Below are 14,650 nucleotides of genomic sequence, written 5' to 3'. Positions count from 1 at the left end.
GGTAGCAAGTATTGAGGTCTCTGTGTTCAGGTGGGTACCGCTTCATTTATTATGTAGATATGTTGTCTACACAATATTTATTGTATTATTTACTTGGATGTTTCTAAGTAAAGCATGCACTTTAAAAGCATGCTTTAGTTCAGTGTTTTGTTGTTTGAGTAAAATGTACTTGGAATAAAGTAAATTCAAACTTTTACTGGTCAAGTTAAAGTTAATTATATTCTTTGTTAATTTTACTTAATTAATTCCGTGTGAAATTTACTAAAAATAGTAGTGCAAAAACTTACAAAAGAAAAATTAAGTAAATTTTTAAGTACACTTTTTTTTTTTTTTAGTGTAGACAAAACAAGAACTTGAACACTGGTACACTCGCATGCAAACGGGAACTCAAGATACGCAAATACATTTGAACATTTGACCTCTCTTGTAATTTTTAATATGTCATATAAGGTAAGGTTTGATCTTTGAGTATGATTGGTTGCTCAGGTCATCCTGGATGTTATTGCCCGATCTTGTGTGTATAAATATGACACATCTTCCTTCAATAAATCTGGTATTACACAGGCTCTGTGTCTGCTTGATCATTCTTGATCTGACTGATAGCACTGAGGATTCAGATAGTCTACCTGAAAATTATAAAAGCAGGACTGTTTCTGGAAAATCTTCCTCTGTGATTCTGAAGGCAACAGTTTGAAAACCAAAGTGAGTTTTTTGGAATAAAGACCTACTGAATACATTTTCTACCTAAAGTATTTTTGTTCGTTGTCTTTTACTGCATTGGAGAATCCCCAGTGTGCAGCATATGAGTGCATTCAGACATCTAACTTTACCTGCTTATTCATTTCAGGTTCATCATGGCAATGCTGAGAAGTTTTCTGCTTCTTTTCATGATCTTCTCCATGGAGAATGCATTAGGTAATCAAGACATTTATTTGATTACGACACTTTTTTTTTTTTTAAATTGATATTAAGACACTTTATATCAGGTGTCTTTAAATATACATCTAGACAGACAGACAGATAGATAGATGGATAGATAGAAGTACAATGTAAAACATGTATGTAGACAATAAATGCATTATATCAAATTATTAATTTAAATGTTAGTACATATTAGACTAATATAAATAGACAAATAATACAGCAAACTGATACTGAGCAAATAATTAATCAGAGCAGACTTTGTTTGCAAATGTCTAAAATGTTTAAAAAGTCAATTATGCTTTATGCTAAAAAGATCAGATTTTGTATTGACAAAAAATCTGTCTCTTTAGAAAAACTGTCGAAGTCTTGGTGCGAATCTGGTATCTGTGCGTAATAATAGGGAAAATGGTTTCATGCTGAGTCTGTTGCCTTCTCCTTCCACACAATCTTGGGGTGGTGGTCATGATAGTGTACAAGTTAAATTGTGTGTCATATGAAACCAATTTGTTTGTCTAAACTGCATTTTCTGATTTAAACCGTAATTGCAAAGTTTCTTATGAAGATGGTTTGACTTAACTAGAATGTTATTAGCTTCTTACTGAAGTCTGACTACAGTAGTGCACTCTTCACTCTCTTCACTCACTAGGAAGGACAGTGGTTTTGGAGTGATGGAATGCCGTTTTTTTATGCCAACTGGTGCCCTGGAGAACCTAACAATCAGCGTCGTGAGAACTGTTTGGAGATCAACTAGACCTGTAAGAATGCAGTCTGTTTTTTAAATAATTTCAAATATAATTTACAATAATATAATTTCATATCTCATACAGTAACATGAAATGACTCATTTGGATTTGTGCCTTAAGTTGAACATTGTATTATTTTGATTCTAACACCACTATGATGGTCAGAATAACTTGTTTCATTATTCCTCCCTACAGCTAACCGTTGCTGGAATGATGCGACCTGTTCAAAATTAAAGAACTATATTTGTGTCATGTGAGATCATATGCAGTCATCCTGTTCCACAGTTACTTTACTATAAAGTACTTAACTATATTTACTTTTTCTGATCTTATCTTTACAAAAATGATATTCTGAAGTAAAATTTCTTCTAAACTTTAATCTCTTCTCAATATCTTCTCTGCAACACTCCTCAAATTAATAAAAGCATTGCTAAAGCAAATTGTGCATTGTGGATAATCAAATTTATGTATAAAAATATACGTATATGTAGTACACATGTGACGGTATCGAATTTTCATGTTGCAATAATTGCTGAAGCTTGTATCACGGTATACGGTATTATCACGATATTGAAATAAGTTGCAAAAAAAGTGTTGTCATACTATAACAGGTTTAAGAATTATTTTTCTTATAACAGAAAGAACTCTGAACATTTAAATACAATAACACAATACACACACACACAAAAATTCTAAAGTAAAATGTGCAAAAGAATAATAAAGAACAACAGGTAACGCTTTACAATAAGGTCTCATTATTTAATGTTAGTTAATGCGTTAACTAAGATTAAGACTGAGCAGTAGCTACATTTGTTACAGAAGATATGATTTTTTATTAATGTGAGTTAAAAAATACATCTGATCATTGTTAGTTTTAGCTCAGGTCCATTAATAATTACAACTTTTGATTTTAGTAATGTTATTAAACTTTAACTAAGAAATTAACATTAATAATTGCTTTTTAAGTATTTTTCATTGTCAGTTTGGTAATAATGAATTAACATGTTTAGTAATGAAGCCGAAGTGTTACCGAACAATAACAAATAATCAGAACATTTTCAATCATTATAGGGCATGTTGTAGTCTAGATTAAAAAGTTTGAAAATAAATAGCCTATTGGTGGATCCAAAATGGTCAATATTCATATTCATGCATTTTATTCATATTTCAGGATAATCATTTATGGCTTATGATTTATCAATATTACTTTTGATTTCATATATTCATGTACTACTGCATATATTAATCCTCATCATATTTTCAAGTATTTACTCTTTAATGTACTCATTTATGGTTATTCTTCTTTTATCTTTAAGAGTACGTATGTGTGCTATATTCAATTGATCTTCAAGTATCCCAATGGGACAGGTCATGTTCACACGTTTGTGGTTAGATATTGGACGCCTCCCAAGTACTGCAGAAGCAATTGATGTTTTCAGAATTAGTTGCTCATTTGAACTTGATGTAACTTTATATCAAAATATGTCCGTTTCTATTTCTGCAGACATGTCATAATGCAAGATCTGCAAAATTCCCTTATCTATTCAAATTTGATCTCTGACATAATCATTGCTGGACTGCCTGGATCTCATTGCCTCAAGTTTTTGCATCACTACCTGTGTCAAAAAAGTGAAGTAATTGGAATATTTCCATTCGGCAAAACAGCACTTGCTTCTGCCGACATCTTCAGACAGCCAACTGGTTCGAAGTTGCGAACTCACACTAACGATTTTGCACTATAGCTAACGATTTTAAAGAGGCAGCGTTCACTTTTACCTTTAGACGACAAGTTTAGATTTTAAATTCAATATTGATTTATACAGAACTGTTGAACTAATTTACAGTATGTAACGCAAGTACATTATAAATGAACAGTAATCCCTTACTTTTTCAGTGGATAAGTAATTTAATTACAGTAACGTTTTACTTAGTAACATTACACCCAACACCGGTAACAAGGACATAAAATAAAGTGTTACCGTAAAGTGTTACTGAAGATTGTTTTTAACAAAATTCAGAATAGTGGAAAACACGGCCGTCGCTAAGCTCAGCTGATTGTGACATGCATAGCCTTAGAGTAAAGGGATTTGTGGTTGTGGCAAATTGATAGATTCATGTGCTGTTCTTCTTTTTTTAATAGAAAACAAAAAGGGATGGTATAATATAAGGCATATTACTGCCAATCTAGACAGTTACAGTAATATAAAGGTTGTCTATATTCTAAATGAATATTAATGAATTTGATCTTGTTAGTTAAAATGATTTAAAATAATTATTCAGTGGTTGACTTGATAGGTATAGATACAGTTGGAAGAAAAAGTATGTGAACCACTTGCAGAATTTGTGAAAATGTGCAAAATTTTAACAAAATAAGAGAGATCATACAAAATGCATGTTATTTTTTATTTAGTACTGTCCCAAGTAAGATATTTTACATAAAAGATGTTTAAATATAATCCTTAAGACAAAAAAATAGCTGAATTTATTAAAATTACCCCATTCAAAAGTATGTGAACCACTGATTCTGTAATACTGTGTGTGGTTACCTGGATGATCTACAACTGTTTTTTTGTTTTGTGATGGTTGTTTATGAGTCTCTTGTTTGTCCTGAGCAGTTAAACTGAGCTCTGTTCTTCAGAGAAAATCCTCCAGGTCCTGCAGATTCTTTCGTTTTCGAGGATTTTTTGTATATTTGAACCCTTTCCAGCAGTGACTGTATGATTTTGAGATCCATCTTTTCACACTGAGGACAACTGAGGGACTCAAACACAACTATTAAAAAAGGTTCAAACATTCACTGATGCTTCAGAAGGAAACACGATGCATTAAGAGCCGGGGGGTGAAAACATTTTGAATTTGAAGATCAAGGTAAATTGTACTTAATTTGTCTATTGGGAAACATGAAAGTATCTTCTGTTGCTTCCGAAGGGCAGTACTAAATGAAAAAAATTTATATTTAAATGAAATAAGACAAATTTGTACATCTTCATCCTATTCAAAAGTTTTCACCCCCCGACTCTTAATGCATCGTGTTTCCTTCTGGAGCATCAGTGAATGTTTGAACCTTTTTTAATAGTTGTGTTTGAGTCCCTCAGTTGTCCTCAGTGTGAAAACATGGATCTCAAAATCATTCAGTCACTGCTGGAAAGGGTTCAAATATGCAAAAAATCCTCAAAAACTGAAGAATCTGATTTTTCTGAAGAACAGAGCTCAGTTTAACTGCTTAGAATAAACAAGAGACTCATGAACAACCATCACACAACAAAAAAACAGTTGTAGATCATCCAGGTAACCACACACAGTATTAAGAATCAGTGGTTCACAAACTTTTGAACAGGGTCATTTTAATAAATTCAGCTATTTTTTTGTCTTGTGGATTATATGTAAACATCTTTTATGTAAAATATCTTACTCAGGACAGTACTAAATAAAAAATAACATGCATTTTGTATGATCTCTCTTATTTTGTTTAAATTATTCACATTTTCACACATTCTGCAAGTGGTTCACATACTTTTTCTTGCAACTGTAGGTACTGTAAGTAGTATTGTATGTATTGTTCCTGCCTATGCTAGTATACAAACAATAAATAAAAAAAAAAAATAAATAATATATATATATATAATTTTTTTTTTTTTTTTTTTTAATCATACCCTCATTAAGGGGCTGAGCCATATTGAAATCATATAATCTTCCTTGATCTGACATTCATTGGTTTGGGTTCTGGGAAAGGATCCATATCATAAAGTTGCCAAAATTGTAATTAATATAATTATATAACTACAGGTATTGTTGCTAAATCAGTCATAATAAATGAATGGACCTAGTCTTCTCCAAACAGTGTAAGAATCTGCAGTCTTCCATTTAGTAAATACATTTTTTTAAGAGACTACATTTTAAAAATAATAATAATAATAAATTGTGCTTCACGAGATGCCAGCCATGCTTTTATATCATTTATTGCAGGCATTCTATTTCTTCCTGGCAATATGTTTCCATGTCTTTTACACATTTATTTTTCGTGATAGTACATTCAGTTTTTTTTTTTTTTTTTTTTTCTGCCGACAGATTACAGCATGCTAGGGAAAAAAGCACAGTTTATGACATTGTGACTGTACCGACAGCTCATACCAGGCACAGTAATAATTAAAAAATAACTTAAGCCAATATTTCATGTAGGCCTAGCCTATAGAGCCTACATTTAGGCATGTATGTATGTATGTATGTTTATTTATTTATTTATTTATTTAATTATTTAGTTAGTTTTAGTTAGTTATGTACAGCCGGTACAAGACCCCTCAGCTTTAAATTGTCGGTACTATATATTTAGGACACACTTACTTGTTTGTTTGTTTGTTTGTTTATTGTGCCCATTCTCTCATTCAAGTGGACAATATCCTCTTAAATAAATGTAGAAAACAAACAAACAAAAATGTTTGCACTATGACAAAATGACTGCACCACATTTGATGTCCTGTCTGCAGCTCTCTCGCTCCTCAACAGAGGGTGGCAGTAGCACACTTCCTTTACAACAAGAAAAAACGAGCAGTCTAGTGCACACACGCATATATCTGGTCGGGCTGATGATCGTTGATGTACTTTGTGTTCTTACGTGCGTATCTTCAACAACATCCAATCTGATTCAGAAAGCGTTTTAAAAATGTCATGTATCTGTCGATCGTTATTTCATATTGCTGATTGTGTAACTGCACCCAATTTGTAAACACGCAGTTGTTATGTATGATTGAATGGCAGCAATGTTTCATTTATTATGTCAGACATCTACATATAGAGCAACTATTAAATGCAAACATGTGGTCCAAAATGAAACATTTCTGAAACGAAACCCAATGCATGGGGTATGGAGGAGGTCTTTCAACGCTGAACATGTAATGCTTCCTCAATATTATCACATTCAAACCCCCAGAGTGTAAAACTAGCCTAGACATGACATTTACTAACAGTTCATTGCAGTGAATTGCTGCAACTCATTTGCATCTGTTTTTCTCAGACTTGCCTTGAATCAAGAGCACTTCCTTTAGTTCATCATGTCAAGTACATATGTGACCTCCCTGAAAACCACAGGTTTCCAATGGGAAAGTTCCCCAAAGTCCTGGAGAGTCTGCTCAGAGATCAAGTCATAACAGAAAAACAGGTTGGACATGTTTCTTGAATATGTTACTTGCATTACCACACATTTAACAAAACTTGATTTAATATACTTGTGTAATATTAATAGGTGTGGGCCCCTAAGATTGCCTCCAAAGGGCTTCTGGGATGTGTGCATACTGAGGAGTACCTGTCCAACTTTATCAGTGGAAAAATCAGTGAGAAAGATCAGAGACGGACTGGATTTCCTTGGAGTTCTGGTTTAGTTCAACGCTGCAGATATGAAACGGGTATGTCATTTAGTATGTGCTGAAACTCAAAGCTGTGGAGTGAACCTCATTAATGTCTGGGTCATTTTATATTTTTGCATTACAGTACAGACCCTTTTTGTTATAAAAATGGGAAAAGTCTTCATTTTCTTATGCAAAACTATTCCTTCTTTTTCCCTTTTGATTAAAGGCACAATATGAAAATTTTTTGGATTAAAATATCCAAAAACCACTAGAACAGTGTTATATATTTTGTTGACTTGTGTACTTACATTATACCCATTGTTTCCAAGAATGTTTAAATCCAGAGAAATAAGCAGTTTTAACCTAGGACTCGGGACGTGTCTGTGCGTCGCTTATCAATGACATCATACCCGCGTTACCCCCGGGTTTTATTTTGTAGAAATCATGGAAACATCAAAGACGCTTTAATATGTTATGTTTTATTAGACAGGTGAGCAACTGTTTAGATGAATACATTCATCGACAGAAAACTAATCATGTTATATTGCTAAAATTGTTTAAATCTCATTTTCTTGATTTACCGCGAGTACCATGTTTTAACATGCCTAATATCGATCTAGCTTACTGCAGTGTGCAACAAGTGTCTTATAGCAGCCGCCGAGTGAATGCAGAGTAGCATTATAACAACTTTCAACACACAAATATATCTATTATGATAAAACAGCATTGCTTTACACCACATACGCATGACCGGAAGAAGCGGAAATGGTGACTGTGGCATAATAAAAGTTCTGCTGCTCTCGAGCCGTGTGTCGCGCTCGTCTCTCATTAGCAATCGCTCCAGCGGCCTCGTTTATCCAGCGGCTCTGCTTCATACAGTAACGTTAATGATCTCATCCATGAACATGATTTCTGAGTCCCGTCCAGATTCTTTTCCACCGGCTGTAGATGTGAAGACAACACCTCCCATGATTCCGTTAAATCAAGGCGTCATCAAGCTGCGCCTGTGTTTTGAATGAGCGACCTCTAGTGGCGAAAAATTACATATTGTAGCTTTAAGGGTGAAATATTGGAAAAATGTTTGAATTTTTTTTGTCTTTATGAGTCTTCAGCACTGTGTGTTAATTGTTTAATCATTTAATACGTTTTAATATTGCATACTGAAGTCAGTACTAGATTGTAAAACTACTGTATATTGTCCATTTGTCGTCTCATGTAATGCATTTCTCTCATCTGAGTTGTGGTCCAGGTGGCACTGTGCTGGCAGGAGAGATCGCCCTGCAGAGGGGACTGGCGTGCAGTACAGCCGGAGGGACCCATCATGCCTTTCCAGGCTACGGCGCAGGCTTCTGCCTCCTCAATGACTTGGCTGTGGCCGCCAAACACTTGATGGGTGAGTCCGCATCCAAGAGGAAGATTCTCATCGTGGATCTGGATGTACATCAGGTACAAGACTTTTTGAATAATTCTTTTTTTTTTTTGAGGAAGAATTTTTTGTCACCATAAAATAAAATTGCCAATTCATATTTTTATGTAACATTGCAGTATTTATTATAAATTATTCATCTATGCACATTTTTTTAATTCATGTGCCATCATAATCTTTAATCAAAATAACTTCCCCTCCCTCTTGCAGTGACATCTCTTCTCTGATAGAACTGCATGATTAATCGTTAAAAGTTCGTAATCTCTATTGAAACATCTTACTCATAAATGACAACGATTCGACTGTGTCTATTAAACCTTTGACAAAATCACACCGGAACATTCAAATCTGTGTTGGTGCTGAGCCAGAGAAAGCAGTTGTCAAGTTTATGTATGAAGCAGCTTCACAAACAGTCTTTTTATCCACACAGTATCACTATTTCTGTGTTACAATAATTCAAGTTATCGCAGAAGTACTGAGATAAAAGTTTATAATTCGGATATAAACACTTATGTCTACTGTAGCGATCAATATAGAGTAAATCACCTTCTGAAAGTAACATGGCGCTTCAAATTACGATTGTATCGATTACATTGTTACACCACCAGGTGGCGACAAGTGACTGTTAAAAAATGTGTTTGTCATTGAATCATTCATTCAAGAGATTTGTTCAAAAACGCTAATTATTAAATGTATAATCAGAGTCATTAAATCTTTCATCAAACCGATTTTTTTTTTTTTATAAACAATTCATTCAAAATAATTCAACATTTTTTAAATAGACTGCAGCAATTAACCTTTTTGTCAGAACCTCTAGTAAATTACATCTTATTTTTTTAGTTCTGTTCAGAATCGTGATCTCTATTTGAAACAAAACAAAACAAGAAATACACTGTAAAACTTTTTCAGCTGGTTAAACTTAGAAATGTAAGTTCACCTGCTGCCTTCAAAATGTGAGTTAACTCAACTTGAAGATAAGCTTTGTTTCAACTCAAAAATAGTTAAGACAACACATTACTTTAAAGTATTGCATTGTCTTGACTATTTGTGAGTTGAAACAAAGATTATCTTCAAGTTGAGTTAACTCACATTTTGAAGGCAGCAGGTGAACTTACATTTCTAAGTTTAACCAGCTGATTCTCAATTTATCTGTAATCACGCAGCTCTATTCTCTGATGATGTTTACTGGCGCAAAGGCAGGACAACCTGTCACTCACATGAGATCGACCAATAGCAAACCACAACCATCCAACCAACCAATAAATCCCTGATGAACAAAATCAAGTCCCGTCCTACATTTTTCTTGTTCAAGAAGCTGTTTCACTCAGATATACATCACAATAGGGAAGAAAAGACATGAGGAGGCCAACAGTTTTTTTGTGTGTGTGTGTGTGTGCTGTTGTTTTCCTGATTTTAGCAGATGTTTTCCTTTCCTGCATTCACTAGGGTGATGGCACAGCATTCATTTTTAAGGAGGAACCCAATGTTTTTACCTTCTCGGTGCATTGTGGGAAAAACTTTCCTTTGCGAAAGCAGCAGAGTGACCTAGATGTCAGTTTAGAAGATGGCACTGAAGACAAAGAGTATCTTTCCAAAGGTACTATTTATTTCACTCTCACTCACTTTGCACCTACACAAAACATAAGCATTTCAGTTTTGACTTTTACATAAATTTTAATACATTTTCATATATCTCTATCTAATTAAGCCCATCTGTGGTACTGTGGTAAAATGCATAAAGTCATTTCCTGTGCAGTCCAGGCACAACTCCCTTGGTTACTGGAGACATTCCACCCGGATCTGGTCCTGTATGATTCTGGAGTGGATCCACACTGGGAGGATGAACTTGGAAGACTTCGTCTCACAGATGAAGGTGAATCATTCCACTCTATTCCATTCGCACATGTATCAAGATATCATAATAATCAAAGCAGTATATAATGTAATTGACCATTTAATGTCTGTCCATTTTACCCAACTTAGGACTTTACCAGAGGGATCTTTATGTACTTCAGACAGTCATTAAAAAGGGCATTCCTGTGGCCACTGTCATTGGAGGAGGCTATTCAAGAGATATTGATCAACTGGCACGCAGGCACTCAATAATTCACAGAGCTGCTTCAAAGGTGAGGTCGCAGAATCCATAATGAATGTAACATGTTATTTCATGGACCTGAGTGAAATGAACATGGATATTATCGGTGCCTTTTTCCAATTTATATATTTATTCAATTTATTTACCTTTTTAAAAAAATATTATTGCTATTTGTTTTGACAGTTGTTTTTCTCTTGATTGTGAGAAAACTGTGTATTTTTTTTTCTTCTTAAAAAAAAAAAGCAACGGAAAAACAGCACATGCTATGTTGCTGTTTTTCGTGTGGATGTTATTATGAAGCAGTTTTTGCTCAACACTTTCATAGAATTGCTTTCTGTCCTTTTTAATCACAAAAGTGTAAACAGCAGTGTCAGAGGTTAATATGCTTTTAATGGTTCATATTTCTGCTCTTAGGTTTGGAGAGAATATGGACTTTAACTCCAGGATGGAAATGGACAGCAGATGCTAAACAAACTAAAATCATTGGGTACTAAGAGGGACCATATGAACATTTGGTCACACTTTAGTTTGGGGAATGAATATTCACTATTAACTATGACTTTTGCCTTAATATACTCCTAATTTACTGCTTATTAATAGTTTTTAAGGTAGTTGTTGTAGTGGTTAAGTTAAGGTATTGGGTAGGATTAAGTGATGTAAATATGGTCACGAAAAATAACGCATTAATATGTGCTTTAGAAGTACTAATAAACAGCCAATATGATAGTAATAAGCAACTAGTTAATAGTGAGAATTTGTCCCCAAACTAAAATGTTACCAAACATTCTCTTGTGCCATTGCTATTGGTTGCAATAGATCTCATGAATAAAAATGCCATATTTATTCAAGTGATAAACGATGTTGGTCTTCTTTTAGTAATGTACTTTTTATTTATAAATGGTTTGGTTTTACAAAGTTTACAAAAAATTTGTACTTGTCTGCTAAAACTAAATTTTTGCTCAATATTATTATAAAATTATTTATTTTTAATTAAATATTATTAATGAAGTAATTATATCTTAATTTTAGCCAGTGGGTAAAAACAGTGCTTTTATTATTATTTTTTAATAATAAAAATAATTCTTAATGTATTTTCTTATAAGCTTTTTTATAAATTATTTAATAAAATACTTTTAAAATACCTTTTCACTAGACATCAATTTGAGCCAGTGGGTCAGATAAAAACAAAAGTGATTTTCTTATATACAGGTGCTGGTCATATAATTAGAATATCATCAAAAAGTTCATTTTTTTATTATAAATTATTTTTAAAAATGAAACTTTCATATATTCTAGATTCCCTACATGTAAAGTAAAACATTTCAAAAGTTTTTTTTTTTTAATTTGTTGATTAGAGCGTACAGCTCATGAAAGTCCAAAATCCAGTATCTCAAAATATTAGAATATTTACATTTGAGTTTCATTAAATGACCATCCCTACAGTATAAATTCCGGGTATCTTTTGTTCTTTGAAACCACACTAATGGGGAAGACTGCTGACTTGGCAATGGTCCAGGAGACAATCATTGACACCCTCCACAATGAGAGTAAGTCACAGAAGGTCATTACTGAATGGGGTGGCTGTTTACAGAGTGATGTATCAAAGCATATTAAATGCAAAGTTGACTGGAAGGAAGAAATTGGGTAGGCAAAGGTGCACAAGCAACAGGGATGACCGCAAGCTTGAGAATACTGTCAAGTAAAGCCAATTCAAACACTTGGGAGAGCTTCACAATGAGTAGAATGAAGCCGGAGTCAGCGCATCAAGAGTCACCACACTCAGACATCTTCAGGAAAAGGACTACCAAGCCACTTCTGAACCAGAGACAACGTCAGAAGCATCTTACCTGGGCTAAGGAGAAAAAGAACTGGACAGTGAACAGTGGTCAAAAGTCCTCTTTTCAGATAAAAGTAAATTTTGCATTTCATGTTGAAATCATGGTCCCAGAGTCTGAAGGAAGACTGGAGAGGCACAGAATCCAAGCTGCTTGAAGTCTAGTGTGAAGTTTCTGAAGTCAATAATGATTTGGGGGGGCCGTGACGTCTGCTGGTGTTGGTCCATTGTGTTTTATCAAGTGCAAAGTCAATGCAGCCATCTTCCAGGAGATTTTGGAGCACTTTATGTTTCCATCTGCTGACAACCTTTATGGAGATGCTGATTTCCTTTTCCAGCAGGACTTTAGCACCTGCCCACAGTGCAAAAACCACTTCCAAGTGGTTTGCTGAGCATGATATTACTGTGCTTTATTGGCCAGCCAATATGCCTGACCTGAATCTATGGGATATTTTCAAGAGAAAGATGAGAAACAGTCGATCCAACAATATACAGATGATCTGAAGGCTCAATAGTGCCTCAGCAGTGCCACAGGCTGATCACTTCCATGCCACACTTCACTGATGCAGTAATTTGTGCTAGGAGCAAGTCATTTGCTGTAATATGTCCTGCCGATCAAGTATTGAGTGCACAAAAGAACATACTTTAAAGAACTTGAACTTTTCTGTTTTGCAAATCCATTTTTTGATTGATCTTAGGAAATATTCTAATATTTTGAAATACTGGATTTTGGACTTTCATGAGCTGTACGCTCTAATCATCAAAATTAAAAAAAAAAAAAAACTTTTGAAATGTTTTACTTTACATGTAGGGAATCTAGAATATATGAAAGTTTCATTTTTAAAAATAATTTATAATAAAAAAATGAACTTTTTGATGATATTCTAATTATATGACCAGCACCTGTATATAGTAAAAATAAATCTGCATTGTTTATCCTTTTGCTCTTTAATTCATAAAATTAGCAAAAATCTAACCTTTCATTGAAGGAAAAGAATTAAAAGTGGGGGGAAAAAATCACATTATGAAATAAATGTTTTTCTCCAAAACACATTGGCCACAATTATTGGCACCCTTTTATTCAATACTTTTTGCAACCTCCTTTTTGCCAAGATAACAACTCTGAGTCTTCACCTATAATGCCTGATGAGTTTGGAGAACACCTGACAAGAGATCAGAGACCATTCCTTCATGCAGAATCTCTCCAGATCCTTCAGTTTCCCAGCTCCATGTTGGTGCTTCTTCTCTTCAGTTCACTCCATTCATTTTCTTTAGGGTTCAGGTCAGGGGACTGGGATGGCCATGGCAGAAGCTTCATTTTGTGCTCAGTGACACATTTTTGTGTTGGTTTTGATGTTTGTTTTGGATCATTGTCCTGATGGAAGATCCAACCACGGCCCATTATTGGATTTCTAGCAGAAGCGGTCAGGTTTTGATTTTTTATCTGTTGGTATTTGATAGAATCCATGATACCATGTATCTGAACAAGATGTCCAGGACCTCCAGAAAAATAGGCCCACAACATTAAAGATCCAGCAGTATATTTAACCGTGGGCATGGGGTACTTTTTATCCATGTGTGCATCAAACCCATCTGGTGGGTTTGCTGCCAAAAAGCTCCTTTTTTGGTTTCATCTGTCCATAGAAGCCGGTCCCGTTTGAAGTTCCAGTCGTGTCTGACAACTGAATATGCTGGAGATTGTTTCTGGATGAGAGCAGAGGATTTTTCTTGAAACCCTCTCGAACAACTTGTGGGGATGTAGGTGCTGTTTGATAATTTTATTTAGGCTTTCTGAGACTCAAGATTCAACTAATCTCTGCAATTCTCCAGCTGTGATCCTTGGAGAGTCTTTGGCCACTCAAACTCTCCTCCTCACCACGCATTAGGACGATTTAGACACACGTCCTCTTCCAGGCAGATTTGTAACATCTTTACTTGATTGGAACTTCTTAATTATTGCCCTGATGGTGGAAATGGGGATTTTCAATGTTTTGGGGATTTTCAATGTTTTAGCTATTTTCTTACAGCCACTTTCTATTTTGTGAAGCTCAACAATCTTTTGCTGCACATCAGAACTATATTCTTTGGTTTTACTCATTGTGATGAATGATTAAGGGAATTTGGCCTTTGTGTTTCCTCATGTTTATGCTCCTGTGGAACAGGAAGTCATGGCTGGACAATTTTATGTTCATGATCACCCTGGTGTGCTAAATAAATGTAAATATGAACGGGAATATACTTCAGAGATATTTTACTCAAAAAAATTCTAGGGGTGCCAATAACTGT

At 34.4% G+C, this 14,650-nt stretch overlaps 1 protein-coding gene and 1 long non-coding RNA gene across 4 annotated transcripts; both read left to right on the top strand.

The window, feature by feature from the left end:
- The first annotated feature begins 1,293 nt into the window (after positions 1–1,293).
- On the top strand, positions 1,294–2,081 carry LOC127495285 (uncharacterized). The gene is made up of 3 exons (XR_007925098.1): positions 1,294–1,400; positions 1,571–1,679; positions 1,863–2,081. It is a non-coding gene; the product is annotated as an uncharacterized LOC127495285 (long non-coding RNA).
- Positions 2,082–6,188: 4,107 nt separating this feature from the next.
- hdac12 (histone deacetylase 12) lies at positions 6,189–11,386 on the top strand. 3 transcript variants are annotated; one of them, XM_051862003.1, is made up of 8 exons: positions 6,189–6,279; positions 6,679–6,822; positions 6,907–7,066; positions 8,259–8,455; positions 9,882–10,032; positions 10,144–10,308; positions 10,419–10,561; positions 10,945–11,386. In XM_051862003.1, exons 2-8 carry the CDS (start codon positions 6,760–6,762, stop codon positions 10,966–10,968), a joined length of 903 nt encoding a protein of 300 aa, XP_051717963.1. In that variant the 5' UTR covers positions 6,189–6,279; positions 6,679–6,759; the 3' UTR covers positions 10,969–11,386. The 3 variants fall into 3 exon arrangements, with proteins under 3 accessions (XP_051717963.1, XP_051717960.1, XP_051717962.1); XM_051862000.1 differs by having other exon boundaries at positions 6,201–6,556; XM_051862002.1 differs by having other exon boundaries at positions 6,202–6,556; positions 10,192–10,308.
- Positions 11,387–14,650: the final 3,264 nt, after the last annotated feature.

Source organism: Ctenopharyngodon idella, chromosome 15, assembly GCF_019924925.1.
Source record: "Ctenopharyngodon idella isolate HZGC_01 chromosome 15, HZGC01, whole genome shotgun sequence".
Lineage (NCBI taxonomy): Eukaryota > Metazoa > Chordata > Actinopteri > Cypriniformes > Xenocyprididae > Ctenopharyngodon > Ctenopharyngodon idella.
Note: the sequence above shows the minus strand (reverse complement) of the source record. Positions and strands in the feature narration are given on the sequence as shown.

Coding starts and splice junctions, on each gene's coding strand:
- hdac12 (XM_051862000.1), top strand. CDS start 6,416: ATGGCAGCAATGTTTCATTTATTATGTCAGACATCTACATATAGAGCA. Junction 10,033..10,143: donor CAAAGAGTATCTTTCCAAAG/GTACTATTTATT, acceptor TATCTAATTAAG/CCCATCTGTGGTACTGTGGT. Junction 10,562..10,944: donor TTCACAGAGCTGCTTCAAAG/GTGAGGTCGCAG, acceptor TTCTGCTCTTAG/GTTTGGAGAGAATATGGACT.